Below are 24,344 nucleotides of genomic sequence, written 5' to 3' on the forward strand. Positions count from 1 at the left end.
TGGTGCGCAACAGAGCCGCACACGCGCTCAACGACATCGACGCCTCCGACGTGATTGAGCATGCGGTGGGGCGCCGTACGTGCGCTTCAGGCAGAGGAGGTGCTCCGGAGAGCAACGGCGCGTGTGCGCCGGTTACAGTAAGCGAGAGACGGCTTTCGTGTAGCCGGCAAAGACATCCGTCGTCCGCACTGGGTGCCCAGCCCCTGTACGACGACACTGATGCTGGGGAGAGAGCGAGGAGGACGAGGCCGCGGAGGGCCGGCGCCGCTGCGCGGAGCCCCGAATCGCTGCAGATGCGTACCGCGATGCTGCTGTTTTCTGCTGCTCTTGCGCCTCCACTTCCGGCCGCTCAGCCGCCTCCCGCTGACGCTTCGCCTCGATGCGCGCCTTGGCGAGCTGTACGGCTGCGTTGACCCGCGGCGCGGCTCGCAGAACGTCGTCGGGCATGTAGTACCTACCTCTCAGAGCAGCGGCGGGGTCGCTAGCGTATGCCGCCTGCCGGCAAGTCCACCGCAGAAGACCAGCCTTCACCAACGCTTCATGCACGTCGACGACGCGTCGCCAGTAGGCGGAGGTTGCTATTCGGTGGTATGCCACCGCCGCCGCTGCGGTGTGCTCGCCCGTCTGGGGGCTGGGGGGCGGCCGTGGGGGGCAGCGACTCCGGATCACCTGCAGAGTCCAGGCATACGCCAGCTCGATCACGAGTGGGTGATGGGGGTTATCGGAGGCGGCAGTGCTCGCGTATTCGCCGCGGCGCATCAACGACGCGTCGGGGCCGCCGATGGTGCCCCACGCCTGCGGCAGCTGGGCTGTTGCCTCCAGCAGCGTCAGCAGAACCCGCGACAGAAACGCCGGCGCAAGGGTGCACGCGACGGTGTCGAGGGAAGTGATGCCGCGCGAGGTGTCATCAAGCATCAACCCGAGCAGCTCCCGCATCTTGCGCACCAGCCGCGCACGCACGTCCTCTCCGGACGTCCCCGCCGCCCCTGCTCCCGCCTCACGTGGGGGCGGCACCACCGCGATCGTGCGCACGTGGAAGCGGCAGAGCGCCTTTACGGTGGCAGGGAGGGCGTGCAGATCGATGAGGGTGAGCGACGCTGCCGAAGACGTGCTTGAAGCCGTGGAGACAGCGGCGGCGGAAAGCTCGCGCGATCTGCGGTGAGTCGCAGGCGTGGTGTGGGACGGAGCGGAGGAGAACAGGCGCAAGTCCGCCTCCTTGCCTTCTTCCCACTCCGCCAACACCGCCCCGTGATCGTCGCCGTCGTCGTCCCTCCCTGCCGCTCGGCCCTGGCGCGGTGCCCGCCCCGTTCCCGTAAGCGCCTTCAACGTGCTGCGACGACGCAGCAGCAGCGTGATGAGGCTGTCTTGCAGCACCTCCAGCAAGGCAACATCGCCGCTGCGGTTCTCGCGCCGGCCAACAAGCCCCACCACCACAAGGGCAGACTCGGGGTGGGCGCGAACGTACCCCGTCAGCGGCGCCGCGAGCGCGGCGGCGAGGCCGTCGTGCCACCACTGCAGCTTGCTCAGCGCCCGAGCCAAGAAGAGGAAGCTCGTGGCGTTCATCCTCAGCAGGCGGGCCGACGTGTCTGCCGGGTCGACGGAGCTGGTTGCCGCGCCCGCCACTGGTGCAGGGAGATGTCCTTGCTGGCCGTTCATCAGGGTCAGCGACAGGGCCTCCGCCAGGTGGTGGAACAGACGGCCGTTCGCCACGGGGTGGTTGCTGCGCTCGAGCGCGCGGCGCCGCACAGCTGCCGCAGCGGACACCAAACACGGATCGGTGGCGTGGTCGGCGATGGCGGTGGCCTGTGTACCTTCGCCGTCGACCACACTCCTGCCATCACGCAGTTCGGCAGCGGAGGGGTAGAGGACGTGAGACTCTTGCGTGGTGAGCTGCCGCAGGTAGGAAAGCCGCAAGAGTTGTGCCTGGAAGCGCGCCAGCGTGTCGAAGAGAAGACTAAACTCCTCCAGCGTAAACGCCCGGGCGGTGGGCGCTGGCCCCGCCGTTGTGGCTTCCGTGGCGCCGCACCGTTCCAAGTGGACGACGATGGAGTCCACGAGCGTCTCCAGCACCGCCTCCATGTGCAACAGCCTCTGCTGCGCGAGGAGGTGGAGAACCTGCAGCGATACCGTAGCGTCCATGCGCGACACCTCGCGCGAGAGCCACTGTAGCACCAGGCGGGAGAGGCGCGCAGAGAACGGCGTTTCGTGTAACGAAGGGCGGTCGCGAGGGTGCTGCTGCTGAGGCGGCTTGCCATCCGTGCAGAGCGTCGCCGTTGCCGCCGCACCCGCTGATGCCGCGGCGGCAGTTGTGTTCTGCGGTGGTCCGTTTACCTCCGCTTCCATGACGCACAGGTCGATCCGCTTGAGTACGCTCAGCACCGCGGTGAGAAGTCGCTGGCTCGCCATGTGTGTGCGTGCCGCTGACGGCACCACGTCCTCGGCCTCCACTGCCCATTCACATGCTGCGCGTCTGCGCCTCTTCGCACGGCATGCGTCGCTGTCGTCGTCATCGGCGGCACCATCACCCACAGCAGAGGTGGTGGGTGTCGGAGACCATCGACGAACGACTTCATGCAGGCACTGCATCATGCTGCTGTAGTCGAGCTTGCCCAGACGACTCTCGAGTTCGGCGCAGAACTTCGCCTCCGTGAGGGTGGCCAGTCGGGCCGCGTAGACAGGGGAGAGGCTGATGAGCGACCGATGCGCTGTCGCTTCCCAGCACTGCTGCTTCCCCGGCTGAGGAGCCGTGTAACGGCTGGCGGGTGTGCCTCCGCTGGTGGCGCCTGCGCTGCTGATCGAGCGCCGCTGCGATGCTGGTTCAGGCTTGCCTTGGGGCGCGTCGGCTGCCGCTATCGTGGTCGCTGTCATCGGTGCAGCTGTGTCACCGGGGCCACTGTGACCGCCTTGATCCTGTTGAACGCCCCCTGTGTCGTCGGAGCTCAGCTGCTGGAACACCTTGGCGAGATTGGCCAAGGACACACCACCACCCGTGTCGTGGTGGCGGGGCGGCGTGTGAGGCGGTGCAGAGGTGGTGGTGCGTGATGTTGACAGGGACAGTGACCCGGCCGGCACGCCGACGCGCGCACGACAGCCGTGGCAGAGGCCTCTTCGCCAGAGCGCAGTGCTGCAGCGCGTCGAAACAGCACCCATGCGCGACGCCATGGAACTATGCATATAACCTCTCCCTCCTCTCCCACTGAGGGTGCTGAGACGAGCTGGGGTCACGCGCTTCGTAGTGTCTGAGCTCAGCCTTCTTCGTGGGCCGCGGATGTGCCTTCGCGGTGCTTCTGATGTTCTGGGAGGATGTTGGTGGTCGTGGGGTGTGTGGAGGCGCAGCCGTGGGGATCATGTGAGGCAGTGTGCGGGAGTGGGAGAGGCACAAGGAGGAGAAAGGGGGGGGAGGAGGAGGAGAGTGGGGAGACAGTGGCGGCTCTGCGTGCTCGTCCACTCTCCTCCCCCCTTCTCTTCCTCCGTTGAGTGCGCACGCTGATGGCCGCGCTGCACAGACGGGTGCGGTGAGTCAGGGGAGGGAGGGGGGCGGCGTCATCGACCACGCACAGGCCATCACGGATAGTGCAAGCGAAGGCGATAGAATACCGGCTTCGGCCCTCGACCGGCGCGCGCACACGCACGTGCACGCCTCACGCGCCGACGCGATGGGAGGTGAAGAGGCATCAAGAGAAAGACTTTGGCTCCGTGGGCAATGGTGGCACAACCATACATACACTGAGGGCACCCGCGCACGGAGATACGCGTGCGCAGGGGGGGGGGCACGGTTGGCCTCTCTGCCCCCCTCTCGCTCCGCGTGTGTGAGGCAACATACATAACGTGAGACAACCCAGGCAGCGACAGGACTGTGTACATCAAGCAGCGCGTTGCCAGTGAGGATAACCGGCGTGTGCGTGTGTGTGTGTGGTGTGTGCCGAGATGGAGGGAGTCGCGTGGGCGACGGCGGATGCAGAGCCGCCACCCACCGACACGGATGCGGCGAGGCCGTCATACACATCACGCGCGACCGTGATAACGCGCGGGTGGGACGCGTGTGTGCGTCCGTGCGCGCAGGAAGGGGTGTGGGGCCTCGCAGGGAGGGCGCCGAAGACGCGGACGTGGACAGCTCAGCTACGCAGACACAGCGACACCGGCCCACCCCGCAGGTGCAGCCAGCCGTGAGTACACGATGGGCTGAGGGTCAGTGAGAGAGAGATGCCGAGGGGGAGTGGGGTAGGCAGGACGCACTCCCCAACATACACACGCCGGCCTCCGCTTCAATGGGGGACGGGGGCTTCCAGATCCACCGTGGCGGCGCACACCACACCGGCTCTCTCAGCCCGCCCCGCACGCACGTGCGAGAGCGCGCGACTCACGGGATCGACACCGCTTACGTGTCTCCCCCGTCCCGTCCCGTCCCTTCGTCCTGCGCCACTCCCAAAGCGAGGGAGGAGAGGGAGAGTCGCCGCGCCGCTGCCTCCTCCTCGCCCCCCTGTCGTGGTGCCTAATCCAAGAGCGTGAGGGGCACGCGACCGCGCACAGAGGAAAGATCGGTGCTTGGTGAAGCATGTCACTGGACGGGTGCAGGAGGGTACGCTGACCCTTCTCTCTCCCCTCGCGTGCTCTTGTCGCCACCTCTGCGCCAAAGAATAGTGAAGCGATGCTGCCGGGCGGGTCTCTGCCGGCCCGTCCGCCATCAGCCGTCCAGCAGCGTGCCGGGTGTGCAGAGGATGAGCCGACTCTGGTCGATCTGCGCCAGCGACTGCGGCGGCACTCGGGCGTACGGTGCCGGGAACAACGCGTCAACACGGCGGTAGCGTGCCAGTTGACTGGCCACTAAACTGCATAGCGGGGAGGGGGCGGCGTTGCTGGCTGGAGCCTCCGCCGCCACTGCTGCTGAGGACGCCTGGCATTGTGTATCGAGACCACTCACGGTGGTGTTGGCGGCTTCGGCGGCGGCGAGAGCGCGGGCTCGCTCCTGATCCGCTGCCTTCTCGATCGCGCGACGCACCCGCATCATCATCGGCGTAGGGGACATCAGGTGGCGGTACGGACACACAACGTGGCAGCCTACAAGAGTTGTGTCCGCGTCACTGATGCCTATAATGAGCGAGCGCACATGAAGCGCCATGTCACCCCGGCCTGCTGCTGCTGCTGCTGCCCGCTGCGTGGTCGCCGGCTGCATGACGAACTGGTACAGGTACTCGGCGAGGCGGTACGGCCGGCTGCGCAGCGGCACGGTGCGGAGGGTCTTGCGGGATGCAACGATGTCAAGGACGAGGTTCACACGGAGTCCGGCCGAGTAGCGGTTCTCCGACGATTCGCCCTCACCGGCGCCCCCCACCTCGCGCGCGGCGAGACCGTTGGCGGCGTCGCTCATGTCGGGCCCGTGCCGCGTCGGCCACGCGTCTCGCAACGCGCGGTGCACACCTGTCAGACGTTTCGGGTCGCTCTTGGCGGGTGCCCCCGTCGCCGCCGTCATGGCGGGAGGGAGCGACAGCGCCCCGCCACCGCTGCCGACGCGCAGGACCTCTGCCATCTGTTCTTCGCTCGTCAGCGAGTGGAAGAAGGCGCAGCTGATGTCGTAGTGCCGCTGCGCCTCTCGCATCATGCACTGCACCTTCCTCTCCAGCCTTGCCTGCGCGGCTGCCTCGGAGGTGAGGAAGGAAAGTGTGTACTGCCCGTACACCCACACTGAGTTGTCTGGGGAGCAGAGAAGATGGTCGGGAAGGTCGGCGAAGACATGAAAAGACGGTGGTGACGGGGCCACCGCCGCTGCTGCTGCCTTGGAGGCCTGCTTGGGCGCTGACATGGTGGCGGCACGCGATTGGCGCTTGCCACCCGCACCGGCGCTCGCCGTCAGCTGCAGGGCCGAAGGGAGCGTCGCAGAGGACGCTGGAGCGGCCATGTCTCCTGTGTGCTTTGTATCAGAGAGAGGTGGGCGGGGAGGTGGTTGGGTGTGTGCACATCACCGTATCAAGGCATCCATTACGCTCATGATGGCGCCCACCGGGCGGCGGCGGCGGCGGCGGGGTCGTCGTCGTCGTGCCCCATGCCGATGGGGGGGGGGGAGGAGGAGGACGAGCTAAGCAGAGAAGGGAGGCGCCGCGGCTGCATCGCATCGTGTGCGTGTGTCGCCAAGCGGTATCGCGTACTGCTCCTCTTGGACTCGCCAACGCGGGTGCTGTTCAGTTTACTCTGATGTACGAAACTCTTACTGCTTGACGCACAGGTTAGGGGGTGATGTGTGCGTGTGTGTGGGGAGGGGAGAGGGTGGGGGAGTCTTTTGCCCTGAGGCATGCACCTGGCACCCTCCGTGCACACCGGCTCCGCATACGCCCTCCTCGCTCCTGCTGTTCGGCTTATCCTCTTCCTCAGCCGCGCCGTGCCTGCGTCCGCAGAGCGGGCGCGCATTGCCGGGGCCTCCATCGTTGCTCCCCCCCCGCCCACACACACACAGTGAGGGAGGGGGGGGGCAACGATGGAGGCGGCGAGGATGGGTGGGACCGTGCGGGAGGGGATCGAAAGCGTGAAGGAAAAGCCCCAGGCACACAGACGTCTTCACAGGCGCACGCATCACGACGCTTGCGTTGCTGCACGCCCGGTGTGTGCATGGGGAGAGGGGCAGTGCAATGGCGGCGAAGAAGAATGCGCCGGACCGTTGACGCCGCCTTCCTCACATCGTCTTGGTGTTCCTCTTGAGCGCGTTCACCTCCTCCGCGCTGAAGCCTTCCCTCCGCAGACACGCGTAGAAGGCTGCTATTTCGGTCTCGCACTCGTCCATGTTCCTGAGGAGCGTGCACTCATCACGGGCGCGGCGCTCCTGCGGGCAGGCGCAGCAGATCTTGCAGCTGGGTGTCTTGGACGACTGCCGCTGGTCCAGCTGCTGAGGGGGCGCCACACCACCAACAGAGGATGCGCTGTTTCCCATGATGGGTGCCCGTTGTATGGCGTCGGATGTGTGTAGCGAGCAAGAGGGAGACCCTCGCACAAGCTCCGCAAAGGCCGTGGTGGTGGTGGAGTGAAGGGTTGATGGAGGCTGGCAGAGGCGCTATAAGCCGGCGCGCCGCCGCACACACACACACACACACATACAAGGGCAGATGGAGAGGTGGGTTGAGGAGGTGGCGATGGTGACACTGCTGTGGTGCGAGGGAAGGGCGTGTCTGGGAGATGGAGACACTTCTCCACGGCCCCCCCTCCCCCCTCTTCTTCTCCCACTTTACAATCATCCACGCGCACACCCAAGTGCGCCCAGCAGCTTGGCACCGCATTGTCGCTGGAGTCCACTCACGCGCGGCGGAGGGAGGGGAGGTTACACACACATACACACAGACATGTACGTGCACACAGCACTGATGGGACGCAGCGGCGGCTCATCGGCAATAGATCCGCTGTGCGGGCAGGGAGCAGCTCGCTCCCGCCCCCCGATCGGAACTCTTGCACCGCTCCGGCTGCCAAAGGCCCGCCGCTGCGCTGGACACACGCAGAAAAAATTAGGACACGTCTTCCGTTGCTTCCCTGCCGGAATCGATACACCTCCCCCCGCGCGCACGCATCCCGCCCACGACGCACGTGCGCGTGTGCGTCGATCACTCGTCGTCGTCATCGCTACCATCGCGGTCGCTGCTATCCCTGGGGCTTCCGTTCTTGACCTTGCCGCCGGCACCAGCGCTGTGCTGCTGCTGCTGCTTGTCTGCGCTGCTGCCCACCTTCTTCGACCCTCCCAACGCACTTTGGCCCTTCCCCTTGCCCCGACCTGCTTGCTGCCGCTGCGTCCTGGACTCTGGATTGCGGTGGGCAGCGTTCACCTCCAGCAGCCGCTCCACCTGGGCCGCCAGGCTGCTGGGCTCCCCGGCGCTGTCGCTGTCGCTGTCGGAGGTTGCCGATGCCGACGAAGGCGCCCGCTTCTCCTGCTTGCTCTGCCGAGGTGCAAAGTCTTTGTTGCGGAAGTGTGTGAAGTTTGACCGGTTATTCGCCTTGACGTTCTTCTTCCGCTCTCTCTTGCTGCGCTTCTCCTGCAGCTCCTCGCTACGGGCCTGCGCCAGCGCCGCCTCCTCGCGCCGCCGCTCCTGCTCCATCCGCTCCCGTTCCTTCGCCGCCTCGGCCAGCAGCGCCTCCAGATCGCGCTTGGCATCGCTGTCGGTCAGTCCAGCCACGGCCACCGGCTGCTGCTGCTCCAAGACACACTCGTGGAAGAAGGCAAGCAGATGATTCACGGCAGCGATGGCCGACAGATCGGCGAGTGTCAGCTCAGCCGCCGCCGCCGCCGGGGGTGGCTGCATCGCGTCGTAGACCGTCTGCACAACGTACGCGTAGTTTCCTGGCTCGTTGGGCAGGGTGCAGAGGTAGGGGTCTGGCAGATTTCGTGGCGTGCCCCAAGGCGCACCAGTCCCGATAAGAAGCTGTGAGAGGTGCACGGCAGCGTCTCCCCCTCCTCCTCCGCTGCTGCTGCTGCTGGTGGTGGCGGTGGTGGCGGCAGCGCTGTCAGAGTCGGAGCCAAGCCCGGCACGTGGAGGCAGCAAGGCTGCGAGCGCCTCAGCCGACGCCCCACTGTCGGCTGTCGCTGTCGCCTTCGTTTCGCTGCCCTCTGTCTTCGCCACCGCCAGACCATCCGCCGTTACCAGTACGTAAAACGGAACAGCCGCCGGTGCTGTCGGCCCCGCTGCTGGGCGGTGCGCACGGACAAGCTGCTGCATCGCTGTGGAGGCGTGGAGGGCATGCAAGCCATTGTGCAGCACCACTGCAGACGGAGCGGCGCCGGCGCCGTCTGCCGCCGTTGATGTAGCGGCGAGGAGTTCGTTGAGCAGCTTGGCGGCGCGGTTCACTGTTTCCGTGAGCGATGCCGCATCCCCTGCGCCGAGGTGCAACACCAGCGGCAGACGTACCTCAGCCGCAACACGCCAGCACTCCTTGAACAGGCGCTCCTGCGCGTAGTGCGTGCCGTGCTCGCGGCTGAGGTTCAGGCCCGTGAGGACGCCGACAACGTCGCCGTGCTTCACGTTAGCCTCGAGCTCCTTGATCCACTGATCATGCACTCGCATGTTCACGCGGTCGATGCTGTTGACGTGGATGCCGAGCACCGCGTACAGAAGAATGCCGGCCTTTCCCGGCGACGACGATGTCGTCGCCGCTGCTGTGACGGAGCCGACCACGGCGCCATCGACGTTGAAGTGTACATGTCGGGGATCACCACCGGTGGCGCTGCGCTGCTGCTGCTCCAAAGTTCCCCGGTAAAGCTTGTTATGCTGCACACACGTGCTCAGCAGCAGCGACTGCCGCTCCACCTCACCACACCAGCAGACCATGGCGGTCAGCTTGCCTTCCTCGACGGCGCGGCGAAAGATGCCCTCCTGATCCTCCTCCAGCTTGCGTGACAGGAGCGCCACAGCGGCGTCGATGTAGGGCGATCCGCCGGTCTGTGCAGCATCGCGGACGGCTGCAAGCGCCTTTTCGAGGCCGCCCACTGCCGATGCAGCCGTTGCCTCCATCGCGGCCCCCTCGGCCGGGGCGGCAGCGATCAAGGCCTTCAGCACCGGCAGGCACGCGGGTGGCGGCGTTGGCGTGGCGCGTGTGGCCGGGGCCGTGTATTCCCGTTTGGTGGTTTTGTTCTTCGCGGTGGGGGCACCGGGGTTGTTCTTGGACCGGCGCAGACTCGCGCCTTTTGCCTCCCGGCCACCTCCGCGATCGACGAAGCCCATGGATGCGTCCCCGCGTGGGCGCGAGGAAGTGGGCGTGTGCGTGTTCTCGCGCGCGAGTGGGGCGTACCTCCCGTCTTCTCAAGGGCCAGCGTCAAGCAGGGCTCGTGATGGGGTTAAGGGTCCAGCGTATGTTGGTCGTGCACACGGATGCGCGCCTGCCCTTCCACGACTGCACACGCGTGCATGCGCGCGAATCGTGGCATAAAGAGGGGAGGGGAGGGGTGAAGGCAGTGCTGGTTGGTGGTGCTCATGAGGAGAGGGGTGGCAGCCCAGGCCTCCCCCCTCATGCATCCAAACTTCGATACACCTTTGGTGCCGGTGCAGCATCGCATCTCCCTCACCGTTGTTGCCGCTCCTCTGCGCCCGTGCCCACTCATGAGAGAGGCAGCGGCGCGTCGGCATGTGCGTGCGTGCGTGTGTTGGGGGTTGGTGGGGACGGAGGCTTGGCATGGGGTGAGGAAGATGAGCACCGCCGCATCGCCCATCTCCGATACGCCCTCCGCCTCCCCCCCACGCACGTCAGGGTGAGATGACCGCGACCAGTGCAGCAGCCACCAGACGCGCCAACAGAATGGGTGTTGCGTGCGTCATGGAAGGGGGGGGGTGAGGGAGATATGTATGCTACGGCGCTTTCGCTTGTCAGGTGGAGCGAGACCAGCACACGCACTGGCACAACTTAGAATTCTGCATCGTACACGTACACGCACACCTCGGCAGGACAACACGCTGCTACACACCACAACGTGATCACCACACACACAACGCACATAGCCGTACACGACTGCTTTCGAATACCCCATCACGCTGTAGAGGTCATCACGCGCCGTTCTTCGACCGTGAGTCGGCCAGCAGCTCCCCAGCCATGCCGAGCTCATCCAGCACGTACTGGTTGAAGAAGGCCGCCTTAGCGGGCCTCTCCTCTGTGGCTTCCGCCCTCCGGCCCTTGCCGCGAACCTCGCTCAGCAGCCCCTCCAGCTCGACGGACCCCGTCCGCTGCTCTTCCATGAGTGAGATGTACATGGGGCGGTCGACTTCGTGGCACACGTAGCAGACCCCCTCCACCTTGTTCGTGTGGCGGAACTCGTAGAGGTGGCGCGCGTCCGCCTCCATCTGCATCGCCACCGGGATAAAGCGCTCCACCCGGAAGTACTCGAACTGCACCTGCGGCACGATGGCGGCGTCCGCGGTGGACGACGACGACGACGACGACGGCGGCGGCGGTTGGAGGGGGAGAAGCGGGACGAGTGAAATGGGCTGTCCGGCACTGTCGGTCGGCGTGTGATGGCCGGCAGAGGCGCTGCCGCCTTGGGTGGCGCTGCTGCTGCTGCTGCTGCTCCCAGCCAGGAGCGGTTCCCAAACGGCGGGCAGCTGGTGCGCAAAGACGCGGAGCAGCACTGGAACGCCAACCTGCAGGACAGCTGGCAGAACGGTGGTGAAGAGGGCGCTCGTGCGGTACACCTGATCCACCGTGGTGCAGCCGCCGGGGATGAGGTTGGGGTTCGAGCCGTCCACGAGAACGGCGAGGCGGCGTCGCGGGTCGGCGAGGTCGGTCGGCACGGGCGGAAAGCGATCCTTGACGGGGCCGTGGCGGTGGCCGCCAACGGGGTGTGCGTGGCGCGGCGGCGCTGAGGAACGCCTGTACGGCACGGAGGAGGAGACCGCGGCGGCAGCGGCGCCGCTACGCTCCACGCGGCCGCTATCATAGCAGTTTCGCACCGGGATCAGCGTCGCATTGGCGGCCAGCGAGGCTGCTGCTGCCAGCACCGTCCGACACGCGAACGGCCGCATCGCCTCGAGCCGAGGTATTCGCCTGTTGCTGCTGCCGCTGCCGCTGCCAGCTGTCGTGATCGTGTGTGGTCAGCTCGGGTTTGTACGAACGACGACAGCGACGAGGGGGAGGTAGGAGGGGGGGGGTGGACAGCACGCGCTAACGCTCTGTGGACAGCCACTTCCGTCGATGATGAGGCTGTTGTTGTTATGGTGGCGGCGTGAAGGGGGAGAGGAGTCGAGAGAGGATTGGACAGAGCAAGCAACGGGACAACACGGACTAGCGGGCAGCTGACGAACACGCTTCTCGCGTGTGCGCCTCTCTGGGCCCTGAGGTGCCAGCGATGCATCTCTCTCCCTGTGAGGTGGGGAAGTGTGTGTGTGTGTATGGCGCTCTCTCCCTTCACGGCTTATTTCACGCGGTCTTCCCCACGCACTCGCTGGCACACGAGCAGACATGCCCCCCCCCTCCCTCCCGAGATGTGATGAACGCAGGGCGAGAGGGGGAGGGGCCGGCGGTGGGGTTGGGGTAGTGCGTCTCGCTGGGCCGTCGTGGGTTTTGGTCAGGCTTCAATGCTTCTTCGTACGTGTCACATTAGGGGGATCGCACTAACGCGCTAGTCGTTCACCGCCACCGACCCCCCCCCCCACACCCATGAGGGCTGCCAGCGGTCCCGTCGTCAGCTGCGCCGTGGAGCAGTCAGGCGACGACGGGTGGAGGAGGGACAGGGCTGGCGGCGAGGCGAGGCTGGCACAGCGGCGTCTTACCGCAGCGAGGCGTCCTCGACGTAGATGATGGACCCGTCGGACACTCCGTAGTACCCAAGCGTTTCTAGCTCGTTGTCCAGCGGCGTCTGCAGCTCCAGCACACCGTCGTCGCCGCTGCGGTAGCTGAGCCGCTGGTTGACCGGCTGTACTTGAAAGACCTTTTGAACCAGCGCCTTCAGCTTCGCCACTGTCAACGTGCTCGGCAGCGTCGACGTGTGCGTCGTCATCGGGCTCGACGAAGACGTCGTGGCGGCGGCGGCGGCGTAACCGTTCACGAAGTGAAAAGTGACGGTAATCATGACGTAGCTGGCGCCCGTCGTCGTCGCGGTGTCGCCGTCGCGCTGGATGGCGAGCACGACGTCCTTGTGCTTCTCCTTGAGTACATCGACGAGCGGGTACGCGATGCGCGGAAGGGGTGCGGCCGTGGCGGAGTCGCTCACCTTGTTGGCTCCGCCACGCGACTCCTCATCCATCTGACGCTGAAGCAGCCCACGCTGGATGTACAGCAGCTCCGAGTCCAGCCGCTCCTTGGCCCGCACGGTGCCGCGGTTTAGCAGCGTGATCGTCGGCAGCGCGGCCACGACGTACATGCGACTGCTGGCTTCATTCCATGTGGGAAGCAGCGTGCTATACGTGATGCGGAAGGTGGCGAGCTTCGGGCAGAGGATGCGCACGGCGTCTACCGTGCTGGTGTTGCACAACGTAGCGTTGTCCTTCAGGCACAGTAGCGTTAGTGGGCGAAGGTAGCGGTACGGCTGCAGCACACCACCGTCTTCCAGCTCTGCTGTGAGGGCCACACCGGCAGCCGCGCGTGCGACGAGGGTCTCCGGCAGTACAAGGTCTTCGAGCTTGTTGTCGGTTAGGTACAGCTGCGTGAGTGCCGGGAAGACCTGCGCGACGGCCACACCGATGGCTCTCCAGTCCGACAACTCGTTGTGCGCAAGGCTCAGAGTCGTGACATGAGGAAAGACAACCTCGCCGGCTGCTGCACCAGCGCCAGAGTCGTTTGCCGCCATCCCCTCCGCTGGCCCTGGCGACGCCGGCGGTGGGGCGACGACAACGTCGAGCGAGGTGAGCTTGTTGGAGTCCAAGTGCAGCTCCTTGAGTTGTGGCAACTCGACGAGAGCGCGCAGCTGCGCCAGGGAGCGGAAGCCGGTGTTGTTTAAAACGAGCTTCGACAGGTGCGACGACGAGAGTGCCGCCGTCGCCGGTGGTGCCATCTGAAGCAGGCCCGGTATGCTGCACAGCTGCAGTGTTGCCAGGCGTGGGAGGTAGGGCATGAGCTTGCCAACCTCGGTTAGCGAGAGCGCCGTGTTCTCTGACAGGTCCAGCTCCTCTAGCCGGACCATGTTCGCTTCCTGCAGCTCTTTTGGGCCGCCGCCTGCGGCCGTGGTGGCGCTCGGCTCCTGCATGGCCACGTTGATGCCACAGTTGCGCAGCACGACAAGGGTGAGTCGATCGTGGCGGCTCTGCTTCACGCGCGTCTGCTGCACGCCCACAAACAGCCATTTCTTGTCCTGCGCAAAGGCCTCACCGAGCGGCTCCTCCGTGTTGTCGTCGGCAGAGCCGTAGCGCTGCCTCACCGCATCGATGAAGCTGACCGTCGGCGGGGGCGGCATGGGGGATGCGAGGTGGCGTATGCTGTCTCTGTTTGGGTGCGTGGAGGGCGGTGCTGTTGTGTGATGAGTGCGTCTATATGGATGCTGTCGCTGTCGTCTTGGAATGTGCGAGGTAACTGGATGGCATCCGCCGCCGCCGCAGCGGTGGTCGGTGAGGAGGAGGGGGTGGAGTGGGATCACATCACGGAGCGGGAGAGTGGGATGGATGGATGGATGGCAAGAGGTGCACATACGGTTGCGTGTCGCGCGCGTGTGTGTGTCGCTCCGTCGGGCCCGCCGACCACCCGTGCGCTCATCACGCATCTTTCGCTTCCGGTGTTGTCTGTCTTACCGTGGGGTCAGCGAGTCTGTGCAACGGCGGCATCGCCGTGCACGCAGTCGAAGCGAGAATACAGGAAGGGGGATTGGCAGGGCACGGGCCACGCCAGGTGTGCGGTGGGGAGATCATAGGCGGACGGATGCGCACACGCCCCATCCCCCCCCACACCCCCACGGCCGGGCTCGCCCGCAGTGTGCCTTTAGGCGTCTCAGGAAAAGACTTCAGCATACCAAGTAGATATCACGCTTGGCGCGCGAGGAGCAGCCGCGGAGCCCTGGCGGCGGCGGCGGTGGTGGTCATGGTGAGCAACGAGGGGCACCACGCCACAGAGTCCTCCCACTTGCGCATCCGACGTGCATCAGGATTCTCCAGAGTCGCCGCTGTCCAGGCGACCACGACGAAGTCGCTGGTGGTGCGGACGTTGCCCTCCCTCGTCAACGTCGCCGCCGCCGCCGCCGGAGGAGGAGGTAAGGTACTGCTGAAGAATCTGTGGAGAGGTGAAGGAAAAGTTCTGAAAGTGGTCGAACCCGCCACCCCCCGCGCCCAAGCTGCTGAGGCCACCGCTGTTGCTGCCGTCGCCAGTGGCACCGGTCCGGCCGTCCGCACCACCTTCGTTGCCCCAGCTTGTCAAGGCCAAGTTCCCGCGGTCTCTCTTGGCACCTCGACCATCACTGCAGCCCTGTTCACCGCCGCTTTTCGCGGAACAGGACTGCCGCTTCGACGAGCTACCGCACCGCTCCGCGGCAGCGGGATCATCCTTGTCATCGTCGCCGGTGCTGTAGTCGTATGGCACGCCCAAGTGCATCCGCCGGTGCTGAGCTGCAGCACAGCCGTCTTTGGAGGTGACACCGACGAGCTTGCCTGTAGAGGAGATGGTGGCGTCGTTGCTGCTGTGTTTGGACCAATACGACCACCATCCTCCACTGTCACTGATGTCCCGACGACCGCTTTCATCGCCGGCCTCGCACAGCAGCGACGCTGCCGCCGAGGGATCCGGTTCCTCCTGCTGCTGCTGTAGTTCGCGGGCGATTCGCTTGCGTTGTTGCTGCGCCCAGATCGCCTGCACGTCTCGTCGGCGACCCGCGGCTGAAGGGCTGCCGGCACCGCTGCTGGCGGTGGCCCCGACGGCATCCTTGCTGCCCTGACCGCGCCTGCCGTAGCTGGATGGCGGCGTCGATGCTGCGCCGCTGTCGGCGTCGCCGCCTTCGACCTGCATCACCGACGTCGCTGCAAAGGCGCTCATGCTAGCCTCGTCATCGACGTTGTACGCGACACCAGAGAGCGTGGTCGTCAGCGGCCCAAGAAACCCTGCGGCGTCGCTAGCGCCGCCACCGATCGTGCCGATGCTGAGAGAGGAGGTACCCGCGGTGCTGAAGAGCCGGCTGTTGCTGCTCTCTACGGACAGCGGCGCGTTTGCCGAGAGGGCCGCGTACATGGTCGGGCTCACAGCTACCGTCACATCTGTGGCGGCAAAGGGCAGGCTCATGCCGACACCACCGTGCGCAGCGTCGCGACCGAGGTGAGTGTACCGATGCGGGATGGACTGGTCGCTGCTGCGGCGACGGTGATCATCACCACCGCTGCGGCTGCCGATGCGAGCGTCGAGCGACCACGGTGTGTCGTAGGGAGAGGAGGAGATGATGTCGCCGCGTTGTCGGGACCCGCTGATGGTGCCGGAGGGACCGCCACCGCCGCCACGGTCGGCCCCAGCCAGCAGTGCCATTGGTGGGCGCGTGGTTGTGGGATACATCGCGGCGGCCCTGTTGCTGTCACCCTGCGAGCTTGTCGACGAGGTGCCCGAGGACATGGAGGAGGCGTGCACCGAGCTGGACGTCGTCGTGGAGACGGAGGACGCGGACGAGTCCAGAATGAACAGCATGGGGTCCGCGTTGCGCTCACTCCCGGGGACGTTCGCACCACGTGAACTGGCTGGCGCGGACAGCATCGGTTGCCGTGCTGAGTCGCCCAATTCACTGGGGTCACTCTTCCGATCGTCCTCGTCTTGCCCTCCGCTTGAGCTGACGGGGGTGGTCATCGTGTCACCGCTGCCGTCGTCGCCGCTGCTGTGCTCCTCACCACCACTTCTCTCGTAGCCCTCCTCGTCCGCTATCCCCACATCGCGGTTATCGTCGTTATCATCAGCCACGTCGTGGTCGATGTTCATGGTCGCCACTCTTGTGACCGCGGCTGCAGCCGCGCCTGATGGGTGTGGATCACGACGCGCCACGGCGGAGGATGCGACCGGGGTCTGCGGGCCGCCAGAACGCGAAGCAACAGTACTATGCAGTTCCCTGCCCCACGGGCTCTCCGGCGAGGCCTTGACACCGCCGACGGCTGTGGTACCGTCACGGACGGCCGCCGGCGCCTGCAGCGCCGCTGGCGACGTGGTGCACGACAGCGCGGCGTCACTTGCGGTACCTGCTGTGGTGGTGGCGGCACTAAGCGATCTGCCAACACCCGTCAGCTCAGTGGACTGAATCATCATGATAGTCCCCAAGGGTGTGGTGTTGGTGGTGCTGGAGGACGAGGTGGTTGCGGGAAGCAAGGCGTTCTCGAAGGACGTCGCAGCGGACGACAGCTTTTCCGGGGGCTGCGGCTGACTCTCTTCACGGTGCGCGAGGGACGGCGGCAACGGTAGCATGCGCGGCGATACGTCCGGCATGTCTTGGTTCCCACTGCTGTCGGCGGACGACAGCGGACGGCGATGGTGGTGGACTCGGCGTTGATACTCCCGCTCAGGAACTTGTGTGTCGGCAGACGATGGCGTCGTCCACGCGCTGCTCGTACCGTACGGACCGCCAGCGCCGCTGGGGCCGAGGCTGGTCGACAGCGACTGCTGCGAGTCGTCGAAGAGCGTGGGGGTCGTGGAGGAGACCGACGACATTGCAAAGGCGTTGAGGTCGCAGTGCATCTCGCCGCTGTGGCTGGGCAGGTCAGGGGAAATCTTGGCCGCCGGTGGCACCTCCACGGGCACGATAGAAGGCGGACTGGTGGCCGATACGCTGCCGCGGCGGCAGAGGTTGTTGTCGTCGTCGTTGTTCATCACCTCCACGTCGACGCTGCCGACGCCGGGAGAGAGTGGGTGTGCAGCGCTGCTCCCCCACACGCTCGTCCCGGGGCTGCTAACCACTCCAAACGATTTGGCCAACGCGCCGCGTCGTGTCGGCGTCGGCGTCGGCAGCCGCACACTCGCATGGGAGTCTTCGAAGCTACTAGCCTCCATCGTCGAGTTGACCGCGGCAACCGTGGTGATATCTGTTTCGCTCGTCATGTCGGCTGCGGCGGCTGCCTCCTCTTCCGCCATTCTAGAATCATCGCCGCCGTCCACCGCGTGCGCGTCGTCCTCGGCGAGGGCATCCTGCTCGTAGTACCCACCACCGCCATCATGACTCTCGTCCTCGTCTATCAGCACCTCGGCGTGTGCCTTCTCCGCGTCCTCCACGACCGCCTCCGCGTCTGCCGTACTGTGCGCACCAGCGCCACCACATGTTGAGAGCGTTCTGCTCAGTCGCCCGTCGGCACGGCCGTCGGCAGCGTAGGCCATCTCGCGGCCTGTGGGCAGCACAGAGCTGTTGAGCACTGCGCCATCCACCCTGGCCGGCTGCTGCTGCGGCAGAGCCACAAGTGAAGTCGGTGGCGTTGCGGCGAAGGTGCTCCTCTCTGCGCTGGTGTTGCGCGCTGCGTCAGTGGAGGCCGAGACACAAGTTGTCTCGGCCGCTGCCACGCCTCCAGTGCTGCTGCGATGAGTCTCCACAGGGGCAGTACCGGGGTCTGCAGAGCGCTGCTGCTGCTTCTTCTGGGCTGCTGCCGCCACCGCCAGCGCGGCATCCACGAAGCTCTGCGGTAGCGTCGCAGCGCGGTCGAAGAGATCTGGCCGAAGCTCAACAACCGGCGCTGACGTAATAGTCACCGCCGTTCTGGTAGCTGTCTTCCCCCCCGTGTCGAGCTGCGCCTCCTCCGCGATGTCTGCCCCTCGGGCATCACCGGCCGCGGAGCTCTGAGCCGACACATCGGCCAGTCTCTTGTGCGACGGTGAAGCATCGCCAAAGTCAGGGGTGACGGCTGCTATCACCTCCACCTCGGGCAGCTGCAGCGGCTGCATCATCTCCGTCGGCCCCTGAGAGCTGGGAGCCAGCGTGGCGACCGCTACGCCAGCACCGGAAGACGTGAGCGTGACTGGTGCGGCGACCGCGTGGGACATTGCCAGAGCGGTTCTCATGCCATTGGTGTGCGCGGCTGCCTCTTCTTCGGCGGGGTCAAGCTCAGGCAGAGGAGAGGCGAGATCTCGATGGTGCAGACTGAGACTGCTGGCGCTCGCCACCAGAAGCTGCTGCACCTGTTGCGCCGCTTCCGCATCGAGGGGCACAAGAACGACTGAGCCACCACCACCACCACCACTGCCACCACCACTGCCACTGCCACTGACGTTCGCCGGCAGCTGCGTGTTTGGGCAGGACAGGGTTGCTGTGAAGCTCGCGCTGCTGAGGCTGTTGTTCGGGGCGGTCGCCACTACCATGTTGGCGCGCATCATCATCAGCTCCCTCTGCTGCTCCTTCACCTTCTTGATGCGGCGGTGCTGCTCCGCCGCGGCGGAGAGTCCCGTCGCCGTCACCGCAGCCGGAAAGTAGCGCAGGTCGTCGCGGGTGCGCAGCCGTGGCGCGTAGGGGGCCCGAATGCGGCGCTCCATGAAGAGCTCGCGCCAGTCCTCCGGCCGCGTCTGCGACGGCAGCGGAATCTCCAGAAAGGGGTTGTGCGTGTGCGAGACAGACGTGGCAGCAGCAGCAGCGGTGGCCGTCTTGGGCTGCTGCAGCGTCCCATCCCACGTCGGCGCCATGAGGTCGGCCGGGAAGTTGTTGGAGCCGAAGGCAGCGCGCACGGAGCGGCGCATCTCCGTCGACAGGACACGCTGTTGATACACATCGTAGTACAGCTGCGAGACAATGTACGGGCAGGTGAAGAAGGGGTGCTCCAGGACGGCCTCGCCGCTGAGGCGGTGCTCCATGCGGCGGTCCAGCAGCTTCATCGTCAGGTCGCGCAGCAGCGCCTGAGCCTCAGCCATCTGCGCGACGGCGTTGTCGATGTAGCGGTCGCGGGTCGCATCGTCCAGGTTGAGGCAGGAGAGGCGCAGTCGGCGCCGCTGATGGCGGCGATGCCGCTCCTGCTGCTCTTGCTGGTGCTGGAGGTGCACCGCCGTCGAGGAAGAGGTGGTCGAGAGCAGCGCAGCGATGACGCCGTCCTCGGTGGTGGCCAGACGCATGGATAGGTTCGTCGGCGCTCCACCGAGCGACACGACGGAGTTGGATTCCATGCCGGCGAAGGAGTCGTTCAGCGTCGACTGCGGCGACGGTCCGTGAGTGTCTTCCTCCGCACTGGCAGTCCTGGATACGGCCCGCGCACCGAGCTGGTTCGTGAAGGAATCGTTCAGCCGCACCGCCACAGATGCGCTCTGCACCGCTGCTGTGGCGTGCGGCGACACGTAGCTATAGCTGTGTAGGCGACGGTGGGGATGTTGGTGCGGGGTGGCGTGTGTGGCTGCAGCGTCGGACGGCGGCACCAGAGGCGGTGAACGGTGACGGGAATCCTTCTGATGCGGGGTGCAGCCCTTCACTGCGTCGTTCGTCAGTGCTTCTTCCGCCCCCTCCGCCGCTGCGCCGGCGCCGTCGATGCCGGACTGCGCGAAGGACATGGCCGAGATCGCTGGAGAGCGCAGCTGCACATCGAAGCTGCGGTTGCTGGGGTTGTAGGTGACCTCGGCTCTCAGGGCCGACGGCGTCGGTGGCAGTCTTGTGGACTGCGACAATGGCGTGAAGCTGCGCTGCATCCGCCGCGCCAGCCGCTGCTCGTACGCCAGCCGCACCTCCTCCGCGCGGTAGTGCAGCTGTGCGACGCGTGTGTGCACCTCCAGCGGCGTGAGCCGGTAGTCCTCTGCGGTGATCTTCACGTCCTCCTCTACGATGGAGCGGAAGAGCGCGAACTGGTTCTGTGCGTTGAAGGCCTTGCGCCCATTCGCCCACTCGAACAGCAGACACCCGTAACTCCACCAGTCGGTGCGGGAGTCGTGCGGTTGCCCACGCAGCATCTCCGGGCTCATGTACTGCGTCGTGCCGGTGAAGCTGTTTGCCCTGCCATCGGTGCCAGCACCGGCGCCCGAAGAGGGGCTGCTTGCAACCTCTCCGTGGGCGCCGTCGCCGCTCCCTGATGGCATAATGGCGGCACCCTTGCGGTACTTCGCGACGCCGAAGTCCGTCAGCATCACGTGCCCGTCGCTGCGCATCAAAATGTTCTCCGGCTTTAGGTCGCGGTAGAGAAAACCTTCACGGTGCAGGTACTGCAGCACGAGCGCCACCTCAACCGCGTAGAAGGCGATGAGCCGCAGCGGGAACCGATGCACCTCGTCAGGCGCAAACTCCGCGCTCGGCAGCGTCCGCAGCACACTCGCGCTGCTCTCCATCGCAACCTGGTGGAACGGCGCGGCCAGATCGACCCGAAGCGCAGCGGCTGGGGCGGCCGCGTCCTGCGCCGCGGTCGCACCAGCGAAGGACATCGTCGTCGCGGTGGCCGAAAGCAACTTCGCTGCGTCGGTGATGTCCGTGGAGAGGGAGCGCTGGTCGGCCGCAGCCTCCGACGCATCATGCGACTCGGCAGCCTTTTTCTCGGGTGCGTGGCGGCTACTGTCGCTGCTGCCCTCGCCCCTGTCGCTGACGACCTTCGCCTTTCCCCCTTGCCCTCTCGGCGGTGACGTTGCAGCTGCACTTGTGGCGCTGGTCGCGGTGTGGCTGTTATCGCTGGCAAGCCGCGGCTGCTCCGCCTCCGTGGCCGGCGGCCACGCGCTCTTGGTTGTCTTTCTCCTCTGCGCGTCAGCCGCGCTGGTGCCACCTGCGGCGCTCGTCGCGGGCACCGTCATCGCCGAAGACAATTCGCCGTCTCGCAGTGCCTCGTCCGCACCGCCACCACCGTTGTTGCTGTGGCCGCCGCTACTTCTCCTCTCGTCGTATTGGAGGTGCACAGGTGGCTGTGACCGTGGCACCTGCGTCCGCGGCGTGGCCAAGTCGGTCGTCGTGAGGCCCGACGGTCTCGTGGCGAATGGGAACGCGGTACTGTTCGTCGCGGTAGACACGCCGCTGGCGCTACCGGTGGGGGCTTGTCGACTTGGCGTGGATGCCGCAGGGGATGGCAGGCGCCGAGGCGCAGCCGCCCCAGCCTGAGTGGTCGGGCTTGTGACCGCTACGCCTCGCGGCTTCCACGCTAGCTGCCGCGCCGAGTCGGCAGAGCTGCCACGGCCGTCCTTGTCAGCGGTATCTCGCCGCCGTCTGCCCTTGCCGTTATCCTCATCAGCCGATGAGGAAGAGGATGGACACACAGAACGACCGCCGCGAGCACCACCGTCACGCTCGACTGCGGGAAGCGTGCGCCGCCGCAGCAGTCGGTACCGCCCGCGGCCACTAGACGCCACCGAAGCCGCCGAGGATGCGGCTACGGCATCTCGGGTCGCAGCGGGAGCACTGTCTCCGACTGCTGCCGCGGCATTGGCCGCTGCGGACTTTGTGGCCTCCGGCGTGCGTGAGGTGATGGGTGTTGTCGGCGAGCTTCTGCTTCCGCCGCTGCCCGCCGCGAAGGTCTCGGACGCCGCCGCGCCGTCGCTGCCGGCGTTGCGGCTGATGGAAAACTCGTCGACGGCGTCGGTCGTGTAGTACAACAAGTCCGTTGGGAGCCGCGTGTTGCGGCCGAGGCAGTCAGCGGCACCTTGCTGGGCGTGCCTACTCTTCCTCTGCTGCCGCTGCAGTACTGCGGAGGGCGGGGCCTCGGCCACGCTGTGGTTGTTGTCGGTGGCGCCGTCAAGCTCGGTCCTGTCCGTGTCTTCCTCTTCCGTCTCCCCCTCGTCGGCCACGGCGACCACGACCTGGTGGGCGCCATCCGCCACGCCGCTCGCGTGACCGTCCTGCGCTGAGGGCAGAGGCAATGCCTCTCCCGTGGCGGTGTTCGCGACGGCGTTGCTCGACCGAGAGGCACTGCTGACTGTGCTGGGCCCCAGACTTCTAACCATGGCGGAAGATGCAAGGATTGCGTCTCTGTCCGAGGTTGTGGTGCCGCTGCTGCCTTTTGGTTGCTGTCGCTGCGCACCCGGAACAACCTCTGTGGGCTGCGTCACAGCGGCGGAGGAGGGAAGACATGGGAGGACCGGTCCGGGCGTCAGCTCTGCGTCATGCGCTGGTGCCGATACGGGGGATGCTTTGGGTTGCTGTTGCTGTGCATCCGACGCTGCCGCGGCAGGAGAGAGCGCCGGGGTGAGGGTGCTAGAGGTGGTCTGGTAGTACGGGTACTGCATCTTGACCAGGCTTCGCTTCATGCTGCGGAGCCACAGCTGCTGCATGTTGAGCGAGTAGAGGTCGCCGCCCTGTGCAAAGTCCAGCACGAGGTAGAGGTGTGTCTGGCTCTGGAAGGCCTGGTAGAGGCGCACGAGGAAGGGGTGGTGCAGCTTGGCGAGGAGCTGCCGCTCCGTGAAGGTGCGCTCAATGCAGCCCTCCTCCTTCACTCGCTGCTTGGAGATTTTCTTCACGGCGAAGTACTTCCCAGTGACCTTGTTGCGCGCCAACGTGACTTCGGCGAACGTGCCACTGCCGAGAAAGGCAATCAGCTCGTAGTCCTGCAGCGAGCGGGCGGCGGAGCTGACGTATCGACTCCGGCGTGCGGGGTAGTGCTGCTGCGAGGCGCCTCCAGCGGTCAATGCTGCGCCCGTTGTCGTTGTCGCCGCCATCGAGCTCCCTCCTCGACTTGCCGTCGCCCTCCCCACTGGGCGTGGGCTGCCCGCCGTCGTGGTGACGGTGCTTATCGACGTCTGCAAGTGCATGGCGCTCCCCATGGAGGCGGCGCCGTCGCCAGTCACGACTCCAACCGTCGATGTGCTGCTCCGCCTGGTGGTCTTGTCGAGAGCAGCACCGCCACCGCGAGTGCCGCTGGCGGTGTTGTGGGTGAGGTGGCCAGGATTAGCTGCTGCTGCTGCTGCTGCGGCCGCGGCGGCCTCGAGCTTTTCCTGAGCGAGCTGCTTGCGCAGCATGTCTGTCTTGCCGGCAATGACATTTCGCAGGAAGTCGTCGACGGCGTCGTCGTCGTCGTCGTGAGCGTGCGCGGTGGGCGCCGTCGTCACGTCCGCACTTCTCGCGCTGACCACTTTCGTTTCTGGCGCTTCTGCCGCCGCAGCAGGAGGCGATGCGCCAAAGCTTAGTGACGCCGCGAGGTCAAGCGTCCCGGGAGAGCCATAGTCGTCATCCATGCCGGCGTCTGCAAGGGTGAGGGAGGCGGGAGGCGACGGACGTGCCGCGGCGGCAGAGGAGTCTTCCGCATCAGCGGAAATCCACCACTGCCTCAGCGGCGGCACATCGGCCCCACGACGCGGGCGACGAGGCTGCTCCTCGTGCACAGCGGCCTCTCTCGTGCCGCCATCGCTTGTGTCTGTCGCGGCCGCCGCACCGGTGCTCGTCTTGCCGAAGAAGTGCGCTGCCCAGCGTAGCATTGGTCAACTCGAGCGAGGGAGGGGGACCGACACACACACACACACACACGCACGCACGCACGCACGGCAGCTCGAAATGGGTGAGGGCGAGAAGAAGGGCACGACGGGGGGGGGTGAGGCGCAGCGTGTGCGTGCGTTGTACACGTGATGCAACAGCGAAGCGGAGAACCAACGCAGCAGCGGAGGGGAGGTGTGTAGGGGAGGGGAGGAGGGGCGGTTGACAGGAGCCGGCCCGTCGTCGACGTACACCTCGGCCACCCAAGAGGAGGGACAACGTGAAGGAGCAGCAAGGAGAAGGACAAGACAGGCAACGACCACACACAACACAACACAACACACACGGAGCAGGAAGGGAATACGGAGGGAGGAACACACGCGCCGACGAAGCGAGCGACACCGGGAGACACTTGGGATGGGGCCGACAAGAGGAAGCGATGGGGGGGGAGGGGGGGGGGAGGAGGTGTAGTGGATGGACGGACGAACCAAGAGCGAGAGAATGATAAGCGAGGTGAGCACCACGGCAGAAGAGGGAGGAGACCCGGGCAGACGAGCAGCAGCGACAGCAGTGGAGAGGCGCAGGACGCAGCGCCACACCAAACACCAGCGAGAGAAAAGACAATGCAAAATCAAAAGCAAACAAGCCGAAGAGCGCGGCGTCGGTGAGTCAATGG

At 66.1% G+C, this 24,344-nt stretch overlaps 7 protein-coding genes across 7 annotated transcripts; all 7 read right to left on the reverse strand.

Annotated features, from left to right (window-relative positions):
- Positions 1-132: 132 nt before the first annotated feature.
- On the reverse strand, positions 133-2,868 carry LMXM_03_0720 (conserved hypothetical protein; the record flags this gene model as incomplete). The annotated part of the gene is made up of 1 exon (XM_003871691.1): positions 133-2,868. The coding sequence occupies one exon, from the start codon at positions 2,866-2,868 to the stop codon at positions 133-135; it is 2,736 nt and encodes a 911-aa protein (XP_003871740.1).
- A 1,816-nt stretch (positions 2,869-4,684) lies between these two features.
- On the reverse strand, positions 4,685-5,800 carry LMXM_03_0730 (conserved hypothetical protein; the record flags this gene model as incomplete). Its single annotated transcript, XM_003871692.1, has 1 exon — positions 4,685-5,800. The coding sequence occupies one exon, from the start codon at positions 5,798-5,800 to the stop codon at positions 4,685-4,687; it is 1,116 nt and encodes a 371-aa protein (XP_003871741.1).
- An 864-nt stretch (positions 5,801-6,664) lies between these two features.
- On the reverse strand, positions 6,665-6,919 carry LMXM_03_0740 (putative cytochrome c oxidase copper chaperone; the record flags this gene model as incomplete). Its single annotated transcript, XM_003871693.1, has 1 exon — positions 6,665-6,919. The coding sequence occupies one exon, from the start codon at positions 6,917-6,919 to the stop codon at positions 6,665-6,667; it is 255 nt and encodes an 84-aa protein (XP_003871742.1).
- A 661-nt stretch (positions 6,920-7,580) lies between these two features.
- Positions 7,581-9,689, reverse strand: LMXM_03_0750 (conserved hypothetical protein; the record flags this gene model as incomplete). The annotated part of the gene is made up of 1 exon (XM_003871694.1): positions 7,581-9,689. One exon carries the CDS (start codon positions 9,687-9,689, stop codon positions 7,581-7,583), a length of 2,109 nt encoding a protein of 702 aa, XP_003871743.1.
- An 816-nt stretch (positions 9,690-10,505) lies between these two features.
- On the reverse strand, positions 10,506-11,477 carry LMXM_03_0760 (conserved hypothetical protein; the record flags this gene model as incomplete). Its single annotated transcript, XM_003871695.1, has 1 exon — positions 10,506-11,477. The coding sequence occupies one exon, from the start codon at positions 11,475-11,477 to the stop codon at positions 10,506-10,508; it is 972 nt and encodes a 323-aa protein (XP_003871744.1).
- Positions 11,478-12,220: 743 nt separating this feature from the next.
- Positions 12,221-13,843, reverse strand: LMXM_03_0770 (uncharacterized protein; the record flags this gene model as incomplete). Its single annotated transcript, XM_003871696.1, has 1 exon — positions 12,221-13,843. One exon carries the CDS (start codon positions 13,841-13,843, stop codon positions 12,221-12,223), a length of 1,623 nt encoding a protein of 540 aa, XP_003871745.1.
- A 677-nt stretch (positions 13,844-14,520) lies between these two features.
- LMXM_03_0780 (putative protein kinase) lies at positions 14,521-23,673 on the reverse strand (the record flags this gene model as incomplete). The annotated part of the gene is made up of 1 exon (XM_003871697.1): positions 14,521-23,673. The coding sequence occupies one exon, from the start codon at positions 23,671-23,673 to the stop codon at positions 14,521-14,523; it is 9,153 nt and encodes a 3,050-aa protein (XP_003871746.1).
- Positions 23,674-24,344: the final 671 nt, after the last annotated feature.

Source organism: Leishmania mexicana, chromosome 3 (assembly GCF_000234665.1).
Source record: "Leishmania mexicana MHOM/GT/2001/U1103 complete genome, chromosome 3".
In the NCBI taxonomy this organism is placed as follows: Eukaryota; Euglenozoa; class Kinetoplastea; order Trypanosomatida; family Trypanosomatidae; genus Leishmania; species Leishmania mexicana.